The 18,423-nt window shown below is 38.5% G+C and overlaps 1 protein-coding gene across 3 annotated transcripts in view; it reads left to right on the top strand.

The window, feature by feature from the left end:
- PHRF1 (PHD and ring finger domains 1) overlaps positions 1-18,423 on the top strand; it is a 37,078-nt gene that overhangs the window by 7,449 nt on the left and 11,206 nt on the right. For 2 of the 3 annotated variants that reach the window (XM_039321916.1, XM_039321915.1), the window contains exons 3-12: positions 774-887; positions 1,495-1,715; positions 2,570-2,653; positions 3,706-3,827; positions 4,989-5,089; positions 5,456-5,628; positions 6,986-7,115; positions 8,556-8,680; positions 8,871-9,058; positions 10,820-10,942. In XM_039321916.1, the coding sequence (XP_039177850.1) occupies positions 774-887; positions 1,495-1,715; positions 2,570-2,653; positions 3,706-3,827; positions 4,989-5,089; positions 5,456-5,628; positions 6,986-7,115; positions 8,556-8,680; positions 8,871-9,058; positions 10,820-10,942 (1,381 nt within the window). The remainder of the gene's footprint in view (positions 1-773; positions 888-1,494; positions 1,716-2,569; positions 2,654-3,705; positions 3,828-4,988; positions 5,090-5,455; positions 5,629-6,985; positions 7,116-8,555; positions 8,681-8,870; positions 9,059-10,819; positions 10,943-18,423) is intronic. The other variant, XM_039321917.1, reaches the window with a different exon arrangement.

Below are 18,423 nucleotides of genomic sequence, written 5' to 3'. Positions count from 1 at the left end.
GGAAGCTTCCCTCTTCAAGCCCTTTTTTGCGATCCCAATCAGCACTAATGCAACCCTTAGATATTCAGCCCACAAGGGCAACAACTATGTGCCTGTAGCAATTAACACTTTTTGAACCCAGAGTGCTATGTGTTTTGTTATATGGCACACAGTGTTGCATTTACAAGGGCATCGGTGCCTTAGAAGTTGTACATTCTTAATTTCTGAGATCCTTACTCCAGATTCTCTATTTGGTTGCTAACACCCTTCTCCAAGTAGAATTCAGTCAAAGCTTGATTACAACTCTGCTCGTTGAAGGATTGGTGTAAGAAAAATTGAGAAGGAGAATCAACTTGTTCAGATAGTTCTGCGAGACAGATATCAGTCTTCTTGGAAGAAACAAGTAATGGATACCCCTGCTAATTGTCTGCATGCATGCTAGGCTTGGATGAAATCTGGAGGAAGCTCAAATAGTGAGTTTTAGATCTTAATTTACAAAGCTTTAGAATAAACATTTCTAATCTTTGCTACGTTGAACCCATGCACACCCCATTCCTCAATACTTGTATCTTTTATTAGTCCCATCTCATTGGAGAGCCTTCATATTTGTCATGTTTTGGATATTCTCAATAATATTGTTGGGCAGGTGCAATGATTTTTCTCACAAAGAACATTCATATATCTGGTCAAAAATAGAGACAGTAGTATACGTACTTCTGAAATGTCTTATTTGCTACTTTACATTCTAATTGATAATGCCCTTTCTCGATTTCCTTTACTCGGTTTTTCAAAAGAAAGCAGTGATGGAAATAGTGGAGACTCTGATGACACAGGAAGTGAGGATGAAGGTGATACTGAGGAAGATGGAGATGAAGAGAATGAAGAAAGTGAAGATGAAGATCTAGAAGGTGATTATAACAAGTCTTTCATTAATAGCAGCTAAAGAAGGTTTACGTTCAATAAGAGAGCTATTTTTAAAGCTACTTTGGGTGAGAGATGTTGCTAACTTGCCTAATTTGCATCAAACCACTATAATAATTGAACTGTAGAGAAGCGCATTGCTCTTATAACTGTTTGGTTGCTTGCTAGTCATTCATAGTATTGCAGGCTGCCATCCAGGCATGGAATACACATGTACACACACGCAAACACACACACACACAAAGAGAGAGAGAGAGAGAGAGAGAGATAAATAGAAAAAAAGATGCTCTTTATCACATACAATGAGCATTTGATATCTTGACCCTCATCTTTGTTATTGGCAGTCAGGATTTGGGGGAAGATATAAATATTATTCCAGATTCAATTATACTTGATTTGTGCATATCTTGCTAGTAAGTCTGGGTCACCCATGACAATGGAAATAGCTAACAAATCCGTATCCAGTATTACACAGATAGTTTTCAACTATTGGATAAGCTACTCTCACGTTCCAGATAAAATAATTTTCCAGCGTTCCAGAACAGGTTTGGGATACGTGCATATGAAAGTATTATTTTTTGTTTCTTTTTTAAGATACTGAAGAAGAGGAGGCAGAAGACATGGAATTGACTTCTGAGCAACCAGCATATTCTATTCAAACAAAGCCTCAATTTAATGGAGGAATTAACTCTTCTTCTGATGAAGATGCTGAAAACTGCCCAATATGTCTCAATACATTCAGAGATCAGGCAGTTGGAACACCTGAGAATTGTGCCCATTATTTCTGCTTGGATTGTATAGTTGAATGGTCTAAAGTAAGAACTCATTTAATTGATAAAATTATGCTAGAGCTGATCCTATTTTGTCAGCATTGTGACTGTTTTACAATGTATGCCTTTACAGGTCATATTTGACTGACAGCAAATAATTATTAAAGATCTTCTAAACTTCCCCCAGAAGGCTAATTTGTATATATATGTGAACTGGGTTATTTTAATTATTGTTCTTTTTCAATTCTTACAATGAATAATTGCTGTCTGCTCTTAAAATAGTTTAGTGCAGCAGTCCCCAACCCTTGCGGCTTGGCAGCCGAGCGGGGGGGGGGGAGGAAGGGAATCAGGCTGTGCAAGTGGCGGGCTGGCACACAGATGTGCTCATGCGCAGCTCAAATTGCGCAAGCAGCGGGCTGGTGTGCATGTGCATATAACTTGACTTGTGCAAGTTAAGCTACACATGCATGTGTTTGAGCTCTGCCTGCCACTCGCACAAGTCGATTTGTGTGGGTGCTGCCTCACCACTTGCGCAAATTGAGCTAAGCATACATGTGTGCCGGCCCACTACTCACGCGGCCTGGTTGCGAACAGGCCACAGCCTGGTAGTGGGCCATGGGCCAGGGGTTGGGTACCCCTGGTTTACTAAGAATTGAGAAATATAAAGCCAGGTCTTGTGACAATGAAACAAATGTTGACAATGTGTATAAAATTATTTCAGTTCAGACTTATTAAGCTATGAAAATAGTATCAGGTTTTTAAGGCAGGTCCTTAGCTACAATCAGTAGGAACGTAACCTGTTGAACAACTATGACTTTTTAATTTGTTTAAAAATGGAGATGCTTTTGAAACTGGTAAACTGTCCTTCCACCCCACCCTCCTTTCCCCATTTTTTGCAGAATGCCAACTCTTGTCCAGTGGATCGGATCATTTTTAAATCTATTTGTGTTCGTGTGCGTTTTGATGGAGAAATTTTGAAGAAAGTAGGTATTTTGTTTTCTTAAAAATAGCAACAATCAGAGTATTCAGTGCTTAAACATAATCAATGCTTTTTATATCTGCTTTCTCATTTGTAATCAACTCACAGTTCACTGTGCTTTTTCTGGATTTAATCTTTCTGAAATAATACAGTTTTTGAATGCATGATTTTCTAGTTTTATGAACTATTTTTCCTCATTTGCATGAGCCATTCACATGAACATCTGCAAGGTTTTTTGTGAATAGAGGGTATTACGCATCTCATGCTTTCATTGCTTGTGCTTTCTCGTGGGAGAAAATTGTTCTAGTAAAGAACATTGTGGCTTGTACTGCAGCAGAAATATCAATAAAGCATTATTAATCAGATGGGAAAGGACATAATGAATGCTAAATCACACTGCATAAAAGGTAATAGTGAAAGAGATTTGCACTTAACTATGAATTTAACAGATGGATTGCTATGTACTGCTGTATTATTGTAGTGATAGCAGTTTAGCGTTGTTGCCAACTAGCCACGAACCTATGCATTCTTGAGCATAGTTCCTGTTAAATAAAATGGGCTTTGCCTCAGAGTAAAGTTTAATGGTTTTTTTCCTGTGAAAATGTTTTTTTCAAATATACATGAAGTTCTTACAGTACTTTTTGATTTTGATTTTGAAATTCTTTTGAAATATATATACAATAAATATTTTACTGCTCCTTGTTTAATTTACTTTCATTTACCCATTCATGAAATAGAAATAGGCAAGTAAGATTATGTAGAAAGAACACAAAGTAAAATTTGGAAATTCTGACATTTAAACTGAAAATGTTTTAGATTGAATTTTTTTAATATTCCCCTTTAGGAACTCTTGAAGAAAAAAAAATCCATATAAAATGCAATGAGAGTAACTTTATAATGTGGTGATAGCTGTCCTTAAATCTGACATCATGATGAAAGAACATAGAAAAAAGCTCATGCTTGGACAGAATTAAGCATAGATGATGAGTTGTGGCCACAGGAAGTGTACTTGCTTTGCTATGAACAATGCAAAATTTCCTTAAATGTTTTCTTTAGATTCCTGTTGAGAATACAAAATCTCAGGAAGATGGTCTGGAGGAAGATCCCACCTTTTGTGAAGTATGTGGTCGAAGTGACAGAGAAGATCGCTTGCTTCTTTGTGATGGATGCGATGCAGGGTAAAGAGTCCTTGCCTTTAAAAATCATTCTTGATTGTTACATTTGTCAAATGCTTTTTGAGATAGGATATCATTGAAGGGTGTTAGTTTGCTTTTACTATAGACCAGTGGTGGCGAACCTATGGCACGGGTGCCAGAGGCGGCACTCAGAGCCCTCTCTGTGGGCGCGTGTGCCGTTGCCCCAGCAGAGTTCGCCAGAGTAGCAAGCACATTGTGTTTGGAAGCGACAGGGCAGGAAGTGAGCGAGCAAGCGGCTTTGGCCCCCTGGGGATGCCCCAGAGATGGCGAGGGACTGGCCCTGGCCACGCTCACCTAGTCTACCATGAACACTACAGCCACACCCACCCAGTGGGCCATTCTCCCCACCCCCGCTGAGGGCACCACAATGCTGATGCAGCCCTGGCACTTTACGATAAATAAGTGGGTTTTGGGTTGCAGTTTGGGCACTCTGTCTCTAAAAGGTTCGCCATCACTGCTATAGACAATATTGCATTTTTGCTGACATACCTGACCATAGGTCTCCTTTAGATTTTCCCAGTCAATCCTAATTTGTATGTTTGAAGAGTGACAAGGATACTTTGCTATATCACAAAGCAACTGGAAACCTTGCAGCAGAAATGTAATTGCTTTCAGGTGAATCTGGTTATAAGCTTCACACTTGAACTGTGACTTCTGATCATCGGTCACTTTGTCCTTAACTTGCATACAATTATACTTTTTCTGTTAGATCTTTTGACAAAGATGGCTTGCTCATAGATGGACAGGGTGAGGCCACAGTGAGCTTTCTTGTCTTACTGTGCAATTACAGGTTGTGAATATCTAAAGAGGTGCCCTCATACACAGAATTTCAAAGTACATTTTATCTTTCTCCTTAGCACGCTTCTAGTTAACAGGCCTTATAAATGTGTTATATGTTAAATAAATGATCATTTTAATTGGAACATACACTTTCACTGGTTTCTTAGATTTTGGGTATTTTGTTAGTTCTTAGAATATTTGTTAATTCCATATCAATGAATGTCTCGATGTGGTTAGAATAGGAAATTGTGCATGCACATCACTCTCTGTGTGAAGAATTAGTCTGCGTAATAGGCAAAAAGGCAGGGTGTTCTCTTCTACTTTTACAATTTTGTAAGAATCCCTTGTGTACTCTTTCTTTAGTTACCATATGGAATGCCTTAATCCGCCTTTAAGCGAGGTACCTGTAGATGAATGGTTCTGTCCACCCTGTGCACCTGCAAATGCTACGCCTGCTGAGGCTGGCAAGTATTTTCTTTATAACATATTTTTAGTTTGAATGATAAAAAAATAGGACTTTTTTACCATTACAAAACTTATCGGAATTTAAATTTAGCATTACTGTAATTTTACAGAGGCATAGTTGCCTGAAAAATCACGTGAAAAGATTTATCCTATGCATTACCATTACTATGGTAGCAAAATTCAGTAAAATTCAGTGGTTGCTTGGACAAGCACGTTTTCTGAATGTTTGACTATGTTGCAACATAAATTGTTAATCTAAATACCTACAGTACATATCAACTCATTTATTTGTGAACTGTGTAACTCTTGGTCTCTTGAAAGGTGCTCAAGTGATGGTTGAACACTGACACAGATCTTCTTTTAAGAAACAGATCAGGTGAGCGAAGAGGAGGTTGCTTCACTCATTGCTGATGTAATCCCAACCACCAGTCGACTGCGCCCCAGTGCCCGAACACGAGCTATCGCTAGAACACGCCAAAGTGAGCGTGTGCGGGCAACGGTGAATCGAAATAGGATAACAACTGCACAGAGAATTCAGGTATTGCTTAATCTGAAGGACTTCAGACTTCAGACAGCTTTCCAGTTAACGACCAAGTGTACACAGCGTAGCACTGTTTGTCCATATTAAAGGAATGGGGTACATACCGGCAATCATTTCTGGTGTGTAAATCAGAAGGGTGAAGATTTCTGGTAACAGTTCTTTGGTCTTAATGAATTAAGTACAAGTTTAATAAAAAAAAATAATACAGTGTTGGTGTTCAGTACTCCTCCGGTTCTGTAGATTTGTACAGCAAATCATTCCACTGATTCCCCCCCCCCACACACACACTTTTCTGTCCTTATATTCTAAAGTACTTTTAGAATGGGATAGATTTCATATGAATCTTCAAGCTCCTAGGCCTGCTAAAAATTTGCAGGACTAAGGTAACGTATACTTTGTGTCACAGCAGACATTCAATATATAAATATATTTCTAAATATATAATTTCATTTAAATGTGTGTAGGCAGGTACAGATCCTCAACAAGCAGTTGTAATTGAGCTTGTTGTGCTGGTCATTCTGCAGGTCACCACCACATAATTGTGCCTGATTTTACGACCTTTTTGTGCGATGGTTGTTAAATAAATTACTGCAGTCATTAAGTGAATCTGTTGTCTGCAGCATTTTTTTCCTGGAAGCCAGGAGTAAACACCAGTTAGCAGCCAAAAAAAAAAAAAAAAACAAACCACCATAAATTGTGGTCTCATGACTGCAGAATAACACAAACAGCTGTAAATGTGAGCCAGTTGTTGAGCGCTCAAAATGTGATCACATTACAACTTTGAATGCTATGTGAATAGTCGTAAGTTGAGAACTACATCTCCCCCCCCCCATGAAATGCCTGCAATACTACATAAGTGTGCAGAGCTACTTCACTTCTAAAATTAATGATGCAGTCAAACCCACAACGTTTTAAAACGACCTATTGGCAAAAATACATCAATGGTCAAAGGTAACTTTGGTTAAATTGTAGAAAGAGATTGTTTGCCTTGGGCTTCTTTCTTGTTCCTGCAGATAAATGCAGAAGGTCAAGAAATGCTTAAGATAGATAGTTTTCACACAAGCATAATCACTGTGTGGACAGGACATTACGTTCACTTGTGTTTCCGAATGGAATGATAGATACATTGATCTGCTTCGCCGTTTATCTGCTTTACCAATAATTTATGGTAGAGACAAGTTTATGGCTTCCTGGACTGAAGGACTTTGAGTGATTGAGAGGGAAACACCTGGTGGGAGACATAATTTGGGAGAAAAGTTAGAGGGGAAAGGTTTTACATCTTTTCGAGTAAGATCTATGAGTTTAGCATTAGTTAGCTTCGACCAGTAATTATAAACATTTATCTTGATTTTAGCATGTACCAAGCTACCTTATGTCTTCCTTTCTTGATGAAACAATTGAGGCAGTTGCAGCGGGTCTGAGTACAGCTGTCTACCAGAGACCATTAACTCCTCGGACCACAACCAGAAAAAAACGAAAAGGAGGTAATTCTATCACAATGATGGAATTTAGTCACATTTTCTAGGGAAGCTTGTCATGGAGGAACATGCCTGACTTATCCACCCATCATGCCAGTACAGTTCTGATTGAACTCAGATCTCTTTGCCCTTAAACTGAAATACCCTCCCGGTAGACTTCATTATTTGTGCAATGTTTTCATTCTACAACAGTGTTTCCCAAACTTGACAATTTTAAGGCATAAGGACTTCAACTTCCAGAATTCCACAGCCAGCAACGCTGGCTGTGGAATTCTGGGAGTTGAAGTCCACATGCCTTAAAATTGTCAAGTTTGGGAAACACTGTTCTACAATGTGTCTCCCCAGTATAAGTTCAATAACTCCCATTTAATAATGCGGATGTGAACAAACAGAAGACGAAAAGGAACATTGTCATAAAACATTCTTTTTGGGGGAAAAATAGCAAATGGCTAAAGGATGACAGAATAGGTAGAAAAATTTTCTTCCAAAATTTTACAGCTGAAAAATGCATGTGAGCAGCAGACTTTCTATTTGATGACTGTAGGTCTCAGAAAAGAATAAAGCAGTTCCTGTATACAGAAGCTTTTGATAAGCATCCATATATGGCCGTAAACATAATGAAATCTGTGCATCCGTATATTAATGCATAGAATTGCTTTTGATGAGAAAAATCATTCAATTAGAGATTAATGTAGGTTGCAGATGTATAAGGAGCGTGGAACCTGTGCTGCTTGGTAAATAAGTGAAATGTGGCATGAGCTAATATTTTGCATTATGCAGTCAATAAAATTGTCAATGCACTCAGAGGATCAGATATCTCAATCCTCCTAATAGTTTTGGGTAAATAGTTTTGGGAATGTTAAGAACAAGTCCTGCGTCAGCAGGGATGCCATAGAGATGTGGCTGTTTACAAAGCTTTTGTCTATTAGAACACTGTGTAAGTGATGGGGGTAATAGTCCCTAACATTCCCTCTAGCTCCAACTTATATTTCTCTTCTCTCTGAGGAAATTGGCACATTTTTAAGTTAAAAAGTGCACACAATCACCTCCCATTTTTCTTTTCTAAAAGAGACTGAAGCATTCCTGAAAATAAAACAAATGCTGGAGTTGAGTTCTTTGTTTTGCATCATAATTTAACTGGTGGATAAAGAAGAGAATCATGGGGGGGTTGAGGGGGTGAGCACAACCTGTTTTGGGGTCCTTGAAGTTTTCTCGTTCATGCAGATATCGCAGAAAATCTATCTGAAATTGCCAACTAGGATGTGCAATGTGATAAGAGCCGCAACAGAGCATAATCTCTTTATTGTAATTACCATTTATTCTACATTAAAGCATAAGGCTATTTAAATTTAAATTGACATCTAGTTGTTGTATATTATTTTAAGCATGGAGGTACACCATTTGTGGTTACTTAATTCTAAAATCTTTGTATTTTGCTTAATTCAGGCAGGAGAAGAAAAGCCACCAGTAAAAAACATCGTACAAAATCATCTGCTGGGAAAAAAGGTACTGGAAGTTGGATTAAGAGACGCAAGCATCGGACAAAGAGGAGAAAGGGGAAAAAACCCCAGGTATTTTCCCATGCTGTTTTCAGAAGTGCAGAAATATAATTGGTTAATCAAGTAGCATGTTTTATTGGAATTTTTTTTTAATTCAGTGATAATGTTTAGAGGATGTTGGTGGCTGCTATTGTGTATTTTCTGTTTTGCCTCTTAAGTCAACTGGACATTTTTAGCTTAGTTAACTTGCTATCCCACCCAGATGAAGGCCGAGGTGACAGCTCGTTCTCGAATAGCAAAAACCCTTCATCTTGGCAAGCCTATACATGGTACTTCATTCCCTTCCGTCTGCAAGCCGATAGAACCATCGCTTGGGCTTATGAGAGCTGATATTGGAGCTGCCTCCCTCTCTGTCTTTGGGGATCCCTTTGAACTAGATCCATACAACAGGTAAGCATAAGATAAATGGGAAGAAGAGAATGTTTAAAGAAACCAGAAACCATCTCTCTTTAAAGAACAATTGAGGTTGCCCAAATTCCAGCATGACATCTGACTGTAACACTAGCAATAGCACTTAAGCTTATATACTGCTTCACAGTGCTTTACAGCCTCTCTAAGCAGTTTACAGAATCAGCATATTGGCCCCCAACAATCTGGGCCTCATTTTACCGACCTCGGGAGGGTAGAAGGCTGAGTCAACCTTGAGCCATTCAGAATCAAACTGCTAGAGTGAGCAGCGAGTTTCCCTGAAGTACAGGTAATCCCCCAGGTACGGACGTTCATTTAGCGAGTTTTCATAAAAATGAATTTATTCAGAAAGGGTAGTTACATTAGAAATTCAAAACTGCGACCAAAAAGAGGCCTCTGTAACCATGTGACTTGGATTCAGTCACTGCTGGAGTGGCAACCATTTTTAATTTTGTGACTTGTCTGGGCTGTTCAAGTTATGAGCCGGCAGGTTTTTTTTTAAAAAAAAAATGTAAAATTGAGTCTGATTCATTTGACAAATTTTTTGACTTATGATCCTAATGGATAGGCTCCATTAAGTTTGTACCTCGAGGACTATCTGTATTGCATTCTAATCACGGCTCTGTATCTCTTCTTTTGTGTATATTGATATTTTCAGTGGTACATATTTCAAGTCTGAGTATATTACAAATTTGCTTGTCTTCCTTTGAGAACCTCATACTGATGCTCCCCTCATATTTTACTTGGTATCTTTTTCCTCTTGAATTTTTTTTCTTTGTCTTAACATAACAGGTTAAATGTTTCATATACCGCTTATGTAATGGGTTTTCTCATTTTGTTTTGCTTGAAACTGAAAACCTCTGGAATGTTCCATTTCCTGCCTGGGCCTTGCTAGTATGACCATTCTAGGGATAATCTGATAATTTTCTAGAAATTAATTCTCCAACTGGAAGCAGTTTGATGTTCCCTCCTTGAAGCAGACCTGTTTTATCAAAACACTATGTCCGGAACACCATAAGCTATATTTTGTTCAGAAAATTAACTTCTAGAAAACGGACATAACTCATAAATAGCTCAGTCAGTATGCCAGAGAAGAAATAATGTGTTCTAGAGTTTTCCAGAATGTTTCACTCTCTAAATGTTAAATTGTGTACATTCCTATTTGGGACTCTTAAAAAAAAGTGTAATCTATTCCTTATGGCAATTTTGACATTTCTTAGAACTATTTGTGTCTTTTTAAATACTTACTGCTAATACAGCACCGATTGCATGTTGCATTGATCTTACCAGTAAAGGAAAAAAATTGGGTCTAGTGCCAAAGTAGATCATGACATTTACTCAAGAGAAATTAATGCATTGCATGTATGCTTTCTCTCAATTTCAAACATTTCACATCTAATTATTTTTATAATAATAATAATAGAATCACTTGAACACCTTTGGCGTTGGCAGTCACCGTCGTGCAAATGGAAAAGGCAGCTCTGCTAAGAATAGCTTAAACATGCTACAACAATTCCTTTAACAGCGTCAAACAATAATGTCTTGGGAAGGACTTGGGAAGGTGGACCAAAATGCCAAATCCTGTCTAAACATCTGGCTGACTGTGGAACCCACCATAATAATGATAATAAATAATAATAATAATAATAATAATAATAATAATAATAATAATAATAATAATAATAGATAAAGCTGAGGTATGATTGGACATTTTCAGTGATTTTTGAGTTTTTCTCTCTTTAGCAATGAAGAGCTTCCTGTTGCTAACCCAGCCTCACCAGTGAGCATCAAAAGAAGAATTCTTTCCCAGTCAGCACTTAGATCGCATCGCCCTGTTGCTAGGCCAGTGGCTGTTGGGCTCCCAGGGTAAGACTAGTCAGAGAAGATGCTTTCTTGTATAAAGTACTTGCTTGAGCTTTCTGACAAAGTTTTCTTCTGCCTGGCGATCTCTTATGGTTTCTTTGCTTGCCATGTCAAAAAGCTACCCTTCCCTCCAGTGCAGGTGATATAAACAGAACATATACCTTGACAGTCTTGATGGTTAATCGTCTTTGGATAAGATATGGATGATTTCTTTCCATTTTTCTTCTGCTGAAAAAAAAATCACAAACAGTATAAAGGAAGAATTGACATATCGTAGCTAATATTACAAAAGGAACATTTTCCATGAATTCTGAATCAAGAAGAAAGTAATGAGGAAGTAGTGCAATACTAATATCTCTCACAGTTGGATATATTGTGCTTCTTGATAGCAGCTTATCTTCCAGGATAAAAGCCTGTTTGACATAAAGAGTTTAGGGTCCCGTTGTAAACTCTCTCTTCATAGGATCTTCAAGTTAAAAAACATATACTTCCAAGAATATTGGGAAAAGCCAGTGTGATGTAATGATTGAAGTGTTGAGTAAGAGAAAATAAACCCAGGATCTAGTCCACCCTCAGTTACAGAAGCCCATTGGGTAACTTTGGGCCAGTCATTCTCCTTTAGCCTAACTGATCACACAAATTGTGTTGGATTGGGGGAAAAAATAGGAGAAAGCAGTCTACATGCCTGAATTAAAGATTGGACATAAAGTGAATGAAAAATACGTGTGGTAAGCTCAGAATATTTAATTAAAAGTATTTTTAAAAATACTGAAAATAAAGAATATTTAATTAAAAAGTGAATTTCCTGAGAGAATAGCCAAAGTTGATCTTTTTGACTTTATTTTGTACATGCATGTATGGCTTTAGAATTAGTTGAGAAGTACTGGTTTCACAATTCTGTCTGCTTTCTCTTTAAAAAATGCTTAATGTGTCTGCACTAAAATTGAATTTAACAAAATGAAAATATTCATTGTGTGCCTTGGTGATCATTTTCAATGTTAATATATGGTTAATGTTTAGATACATATATGCGTATATACTATCTTTGTGTTTTTTGGCAATATGAAAACATTTAATAGTTTTTTTCAATATATGGAAGCTATGGTAGTTGAAATAAATGTAATTTAAGAAATGGTATTCTTCTATAAAAAATCTTATACGTACTCAAAACAATATGAAACAATTGATGGCCAGAGGGAGGCAATTCTGTTTGCAGCCTGGGGAATATGTCCTAAAAATGCAGGAAATATTTTTCTGTTGTACACAAAAAGGTACAATGTGTATTTCTGGAGGACATTGTTATCACCGTCCTCTGTTTTGATGGAGAAAGCTGAGGAAGGCAAAGGCAAAGTCCTATTCCTTTTTTTGGTGTGTGGGAGTGAGGAAGAGGAATGGGGATGGAAGAAATGTTACAAATCAGATTTATAGACCCAGAAAGTAGATTGCTCTTTTAGAGGAATCAACTAAGCCAGAAGGTAGCTTTGTGTGATGCATGAATCTTGTTTATAAGCCATAGTTTTTGACTCCGTATACTGGGGAAACAAACCATGGGTTGTTTAACAAACCATCTTCAAACAACCCATGGTTAGTATATACGTCTCTTTCTCTCAATTCTATTTTAAATTGAATTTAAACTGCATTCCACTATAAGCATTTTTGTTTCTTGATTTATAATAGAAAGTGTAAAGGAAATGTTTTTGTTCTTGTGTAAGCATACTTCTGCATACAGGTAGTCCTCAACTTACAACCACAATTGAGCCCAAAATTTCCATTGCGAAGCAAGGCACTTGTTAAGTGAGTTTCACCCCACTCTATGACCTTTCTTGCCACCGTTGTTAAATGAATCGCTGCAGTTATTAGTTAGCAACACGGTTGTTAAGTGAATCCGGCTTCCTCCATTGGCTTTGTCAGAAGGTCACAAAAGCTGATCACATGATTGCAGGACACTGCAACCGTCATAAATACATGCCAGTTGCCGAGTAACTGAATTTTGATCACATGACCCTGGGGATGCTTCAGAGGATGTAAGTGTTAAACAGCCATAAGTCACTTTTTCCAGTGCTGTTGTAACTTTGAACGGTCACTAAGTGAACGGTTGTAAGTCTACGACTACCTATATTTATTAACATTTCCCTTTTTTTTAATGTTTGCTTATTTAGGCCAGAGTTAAATACCAAGCATGTTATAAGAAAGTTAAGCAAAAGTTAAGCAATCTATAAAATAAAACAGTAGCACAGCCAGTCACAAACTCCTGAGTTACCTATAGATCTTTAGAGTAACTGCTTCTAGTGATGAGTTTGTAGGATGCAACTTGTTTACTTCATTTTAAATAGTGACCCTGTTCCTTTAACAGGCATATGAGAAGGAATGTTGGCTCTGGGTGTTCTTTTGCAGTTGGAGACTAAGTCAGGGATTGGGGATTTGGCCAAACAGGACGATTACTTAGGGGTATGAAAGGAAAGGGCAAAAGGGGGGCTACTTTAAGTTTTGGAGGAATGAATGAGACAGTTTTATATCATCAACCAAAAACTGTTATATTAGATATTATTATTAGATATGTCTTTGGTTCTTCTTAGAAAAAGAGAAAATAGGTCCCTGCTTTAAAAGAGCTTCCAACTGGCTTACAGGGGGATAAAAGTCATGGGGTAATCAGAGGAAGTACCTGATCATTTTTTTAATGTGAAATGTATCAATATCATCTTAAAGTAATTTATGAATTGCTTAAACGTAGCTACAGTGGAGATTGATTGTGACAAATCAATTGTAGAAAACTGGGTTTTAAGGAAGAGTTTGAGAATATAGCAATAAGAGAAATGGCATCGTAGATCTTGAAGGCTCAAAGCGAAGAGTTCAGATTCTGGATCTTTGCTACCCTACTTGAAATCTTTCACTTTTGGTTAGGAGGATAAAAGGGGAGTTGTAAGTCATCCAGCAATGCCAGAATTTGTGGTCCCGAGCCATTCTTGGAATGTTTTTTTTCAACGTAATTACATTTGTATCCCAAATCCAAGCCAGCAGAGTTGCAGTTGAAGACGCCGTGTTGGCAAAGGTTGCTCTCTGCCAACCAGCTTTGAAGAGAGAGTTTGGATATTATGATGATATTTATAGGAATTCAGATAGAAGCAAACTAGATCTAATGAGAAGCAATCATGCTTACTATTCTTTCCTGTCCACAGTCAGTATGGGAGTCAGTGAAGTCAGTTTTCCATATCAGGAATACTAGAAGACATATTTGAGGAAGAGCTTTGTGATATGTGATATGTGGCTCTTTTTTCCTTCAACACGTCAGTAAAAGTAGCTAATTTACAGTTCTTCAGTGATATTGAATAAGCCAGATTTCTTTTTTTTAAATTACTTGGTATTATTTATTGTATCTGGCCTTCTTTTCAGTCTCCTCTTCCCCCCCCCCCATATTTCTATCATAAGACTGCTGTGAAATAAGTAGTAGAAGGTGAGAAAGAGAGAAAGGATCCTAAAGTTTTGACTGGTAAATTTGCATATAAGAAATAGTTTCCATGTTTAGGATTTGAAGAGGGTCATTTGGCTGGATTCCTGCTCCTCTCCCCAAGAATGATAAAATAAAAAGAAGTTTCTGTCCTGTGGATCCATGCCTGTAAAATACTATTACTATTAATAAATGTGCTTTAAAGTTTAGGGAGCTTTCTGCTTCCTTTTTATTAGGAGCCATCCTGTAAGCCGAGTACACTGAGATGTCTCCTCTAGAGCCAGAGGGCCAAAGCTCATTGAGATTTAGGGGAGAATCTACTAAAGAGCAGGAATGCAGCCAAATGTTAACCTCCAAAGAAGGCAAGTTGAAGGTGAGTTTCTGCAGGTAAGGTGAAACCAAAATGGCACCAGTGGGAATGCCACCATGACATTCCAACGTGGGAGCAATTCATTGGGTTTTGTTTTGTTTTTCAAAATATGCGTTGAACTTTAGCTGAACATACGGTTTTATCGGTTTACATATAAATTTGTAAGCTGTCCTTCCGAATTAAGTTCTTGGATGCAGGGTATTTCTTTTTTTTAAAAAAAAAGTAGAAATACAGGTAGTGACCTCAATTAGTGACCACAATTAAAACTAGTAACTCTTGCTAAGCACCAGGGTGGGTAAGCAAAACATCACGTGACCATGATGGACTCATGAACTCACTTCCACTGGGGTTGTTAAACAAATCACATGCGACTGTTAAGCAAGATATCACGTGTCTTGCAATCTTGCTTTCTTCACTCACTTTGCTTATTGCCACCCAGTTGCTAAGCACACAAATGGTGATCACATGACTGTGGACACTACAGTGGTCATAAATGCGCACCTACAAAGCACTCAATGCCAGTCGTGATCTCTGGAATGCTGTGATGCAAAGATTGATCATAAAATTAACATTTTCAGTGCCATTATAGCTTTGAGTGGTTGCTAAATGTGATCAGTAAGCAAGACCCACCTGGATAGTTTTAGATGTCACTTGTTCAAAGTGAGTGCCTATCTAGCATTTACATAGTGGCCTTTCATTACTCCTGCATTTTCAAGAAATATTCCTAGTGACAAAATGGCAAGATAATTTAAAGCAGTGGTTCTCAACCTTTTTAATGCCGCGAACCCCCCCCCCGAACCGGTCGTAAGTCAAGGACTACCCAACTGGTTGTAAGTCGAGGACTTTCCCTGCCTGGGAGCGCCGCGCATGCATGGTGCCGCCCCCTGCGCCGGCCGAGGCATAGCTGGCAGGGGGCAGTGACGGTGCAGGACGACCACCGGCTGGGCCACCAGCTGGCCCAGCCCAAGGGAGGTAAAGCACCCGCCGGGCCCCACGCACGCCAGCAACCCTCCCTGCGCCCGCCGGCCTCCCACCTCCCACCCCTTTTACTTACATTTTTAGTAGTTGCTCAGCAGGGAGGGGTGGGAACTTCCAGACAGCTCGCCTTCGCTGCAGACAACTTGCAGCACCGTTTGCAGAATGGGACTTTTGGCGGGCTCAGCAGGGCAGAGACAGCCTGGACAATTCCTATTGGCTTTTGAAAGCCAATAGAATTAGACTCTATTCAAGAGAGTTTATTCTATTGGCTTTCAAAAGCCAATAGAATAAAAGGGAGTAGCACAGCTAAGGAAAAGGGGGAAAAAATGGCGGACTGCGTTGTTTGGAGACCCCCATGAAATGGTCGTTCGACCCCAAATGGGGTTGTGACCCACAGGTTGAGAACCGCTGATTTAAAGCAATGGGTTGCATGTAGCAAAAGCCTCCCTTGGCTGGAAAGATGCCTTCAATTACCAGGAAGCTTTTGATCTGGTGCAGTTTTGCTGTTTGCTGAATAGGAGTCATGCTCTCAGGTTTCTCCATTCATCTTACTGTGTGGTGTGAATCACAGATCAGTGGGAGAGTTGCTGCTGGGGAAGAGAGAGGGAAGAAGGATGGACTAATATCACCTCCTCCCATTCTGCCTGTCGATATGTTCTGAGATGATCCCATGAAGTTAACACAAATTTCCTATCTTTTCCTGAAACCGCTCAGTCAAAATAGTACTCAAACAATCCTGTTAAATAGCAGGTTTTAATTATTTACTGAAAAAGACAAGCTACCGTAGGCAGGGCAAATTAATTGGGCAGGGCTTGCCATAATGTAGGTGGCACTGCAAAAAAAAAAAGAAAGAAAGAAAATCTTGTATGCTCTGAGTTCATTTTATTTCTAGCAAAGAATACAAAGCTGGGCCTGTGTGTGATCTCAAGGTTCAGAAACATTTGTATAGAGAGGAGGATTTAATGTGCTCCATTGTAGATTTTTAGGATCACTTGTTAATCAAAATGGGGGGTATAAACTTGAAGATATATACAGTATTTCATTTGCCAATTCCAAGCAAATACTCATTTTGAAAGAAAGAAAAAGCTCCAGTCATTCTAAGATTTGTTTCTCCTTTGTTTTTTCTTCCTTTCCACATATTGCTATTTTTGCTATTTCTTTTCCACTTGTTTCTCTTCATGAGGAATGGGACGTGTCTTAGATTGTGTTATGCTATATGTTATAATTTAAAAGCCCATTTTGCAATTATTTTTTTTTAAAAACTGAAGCGTTATATCTGACACTTATATTAAATTCTTAAATTTGCAACACAGCTCAAGGAATTGTGGCTTTTTCTTTTTACATTTGGTTGTTCCTAATCGTTGTACTTACTTGGACATATAATTCACTAGCTAAAGCCCAAATGCATGGATAAAAGGTAAGACTTCACTTGTCATTGAAAAAAAAACAGTATAAGTGATAGCTTAGCTTCAGGAGGAAAGACAATACAGGCGGTCCTCGACTTATGGCCACAATTGAGCCCAAAATTTCTGTTGCTAAGCAAGACATTTGTTAAGTGAGTTTTGCCCATTTTACAACCTTTCTTGCCACAGTTGTTAAACGAATCACTGCAATTGTTAAGTTAGTCATGCAGTTGTTAACTGAATCTGGCTTCCCCGTTGACTTGCTTGTCAGATGGTCACAAAAGCTGATCACATGACCCTAGGACACTGCAACCGTCATAAACATGAGTCAGTTGCCAAACATCTGAATTTTAATCATGTGACCATGGGAATGCTACAACGGTCGTGTGACAAAAACCCAATCATAAGTTACTTTTTTCAGTGCTGTTGTAACTTCGAACGGTCACTAAACGAACTGTCTAAGTCGACTACCTGTTCAAAATCTGGAGCAAGTAAGGCCCACTTCTGCATCCTCATATAACATACTAATCTCAGACTAATAATAATAATAGTAATAGTAATAATAATAATAAACAAAGACCTACTAATAGAAATAGAAAGATTGTGGCAAAGGCAAGCAGGGTTAGTAATAGGCATAGTAATAGGCATAGGCACCTTGGGTGCAATCCCAAAACAACTGGAGCACCACTTGAACACCATTGGCATTGACAAATTCGCCATTAGTCAATTGCAAAAGGCGGCCTTACTAGGAACCGCCTCCATCCTGCGACGATATCTCTAATACCATCAAACATCCACATCTGCCTATCCCAGGTCCTTGGTAAGGACTTGATAGCTAGACAAAAATGCCAAATCCAGTCTGAGCATCTGGCTGACTGTGCGATGATCCTCAATAATAATAATAAAAATAAAAGTTGGAAGGGACCTTGGAGATCATCTAGTCCAACCCCCTGCTCAGGCAGGAAACCCAATACCAATTTGAAGATGAGTTTGTTACAGAGCACACTGTGTGTTCCTTTAAAATCTGGGTTACATGGTCTCTGGTAAATGTTTCAAAGAAGAAGCCTTTTCTGCATTTTCCACCAGCTGCATTTTCAGTTTGTCTTCAAGGTCAGCCCTACGTAACATGCATTGCAGCAGTCTAACAATGAACCTGGTTAGTAGAAGATAGACTACTTTAACTACTAGGCCATTATTGCCTAGAAAAGATTGCACTTCATGGGCCAATTGCTGAAATGCGTGCCAGATAGCTGAGGCCAATTGGGTTCTGATGAAAGGGAAGAGAACT

Source organism: Crotalus tigris, unplaced genomic scaffold (genome assembly GCF_016545835.1).
Source record: "Crotalus tigris isolate CLP2741 ecotype Arizona unplaced genomic scaffold, ASM1654583v1 scf7180000023830.6690815, whole genome shotgun sequence".
NCBI lineage: Eukaryota > Metazoa > Chordata > Lepidosauria > Squamata > Viperidae > Crotalus > Crotalus tigris.
This window is presented reverse-complemented; position numbering and strand designations above follow the sequence as displayed.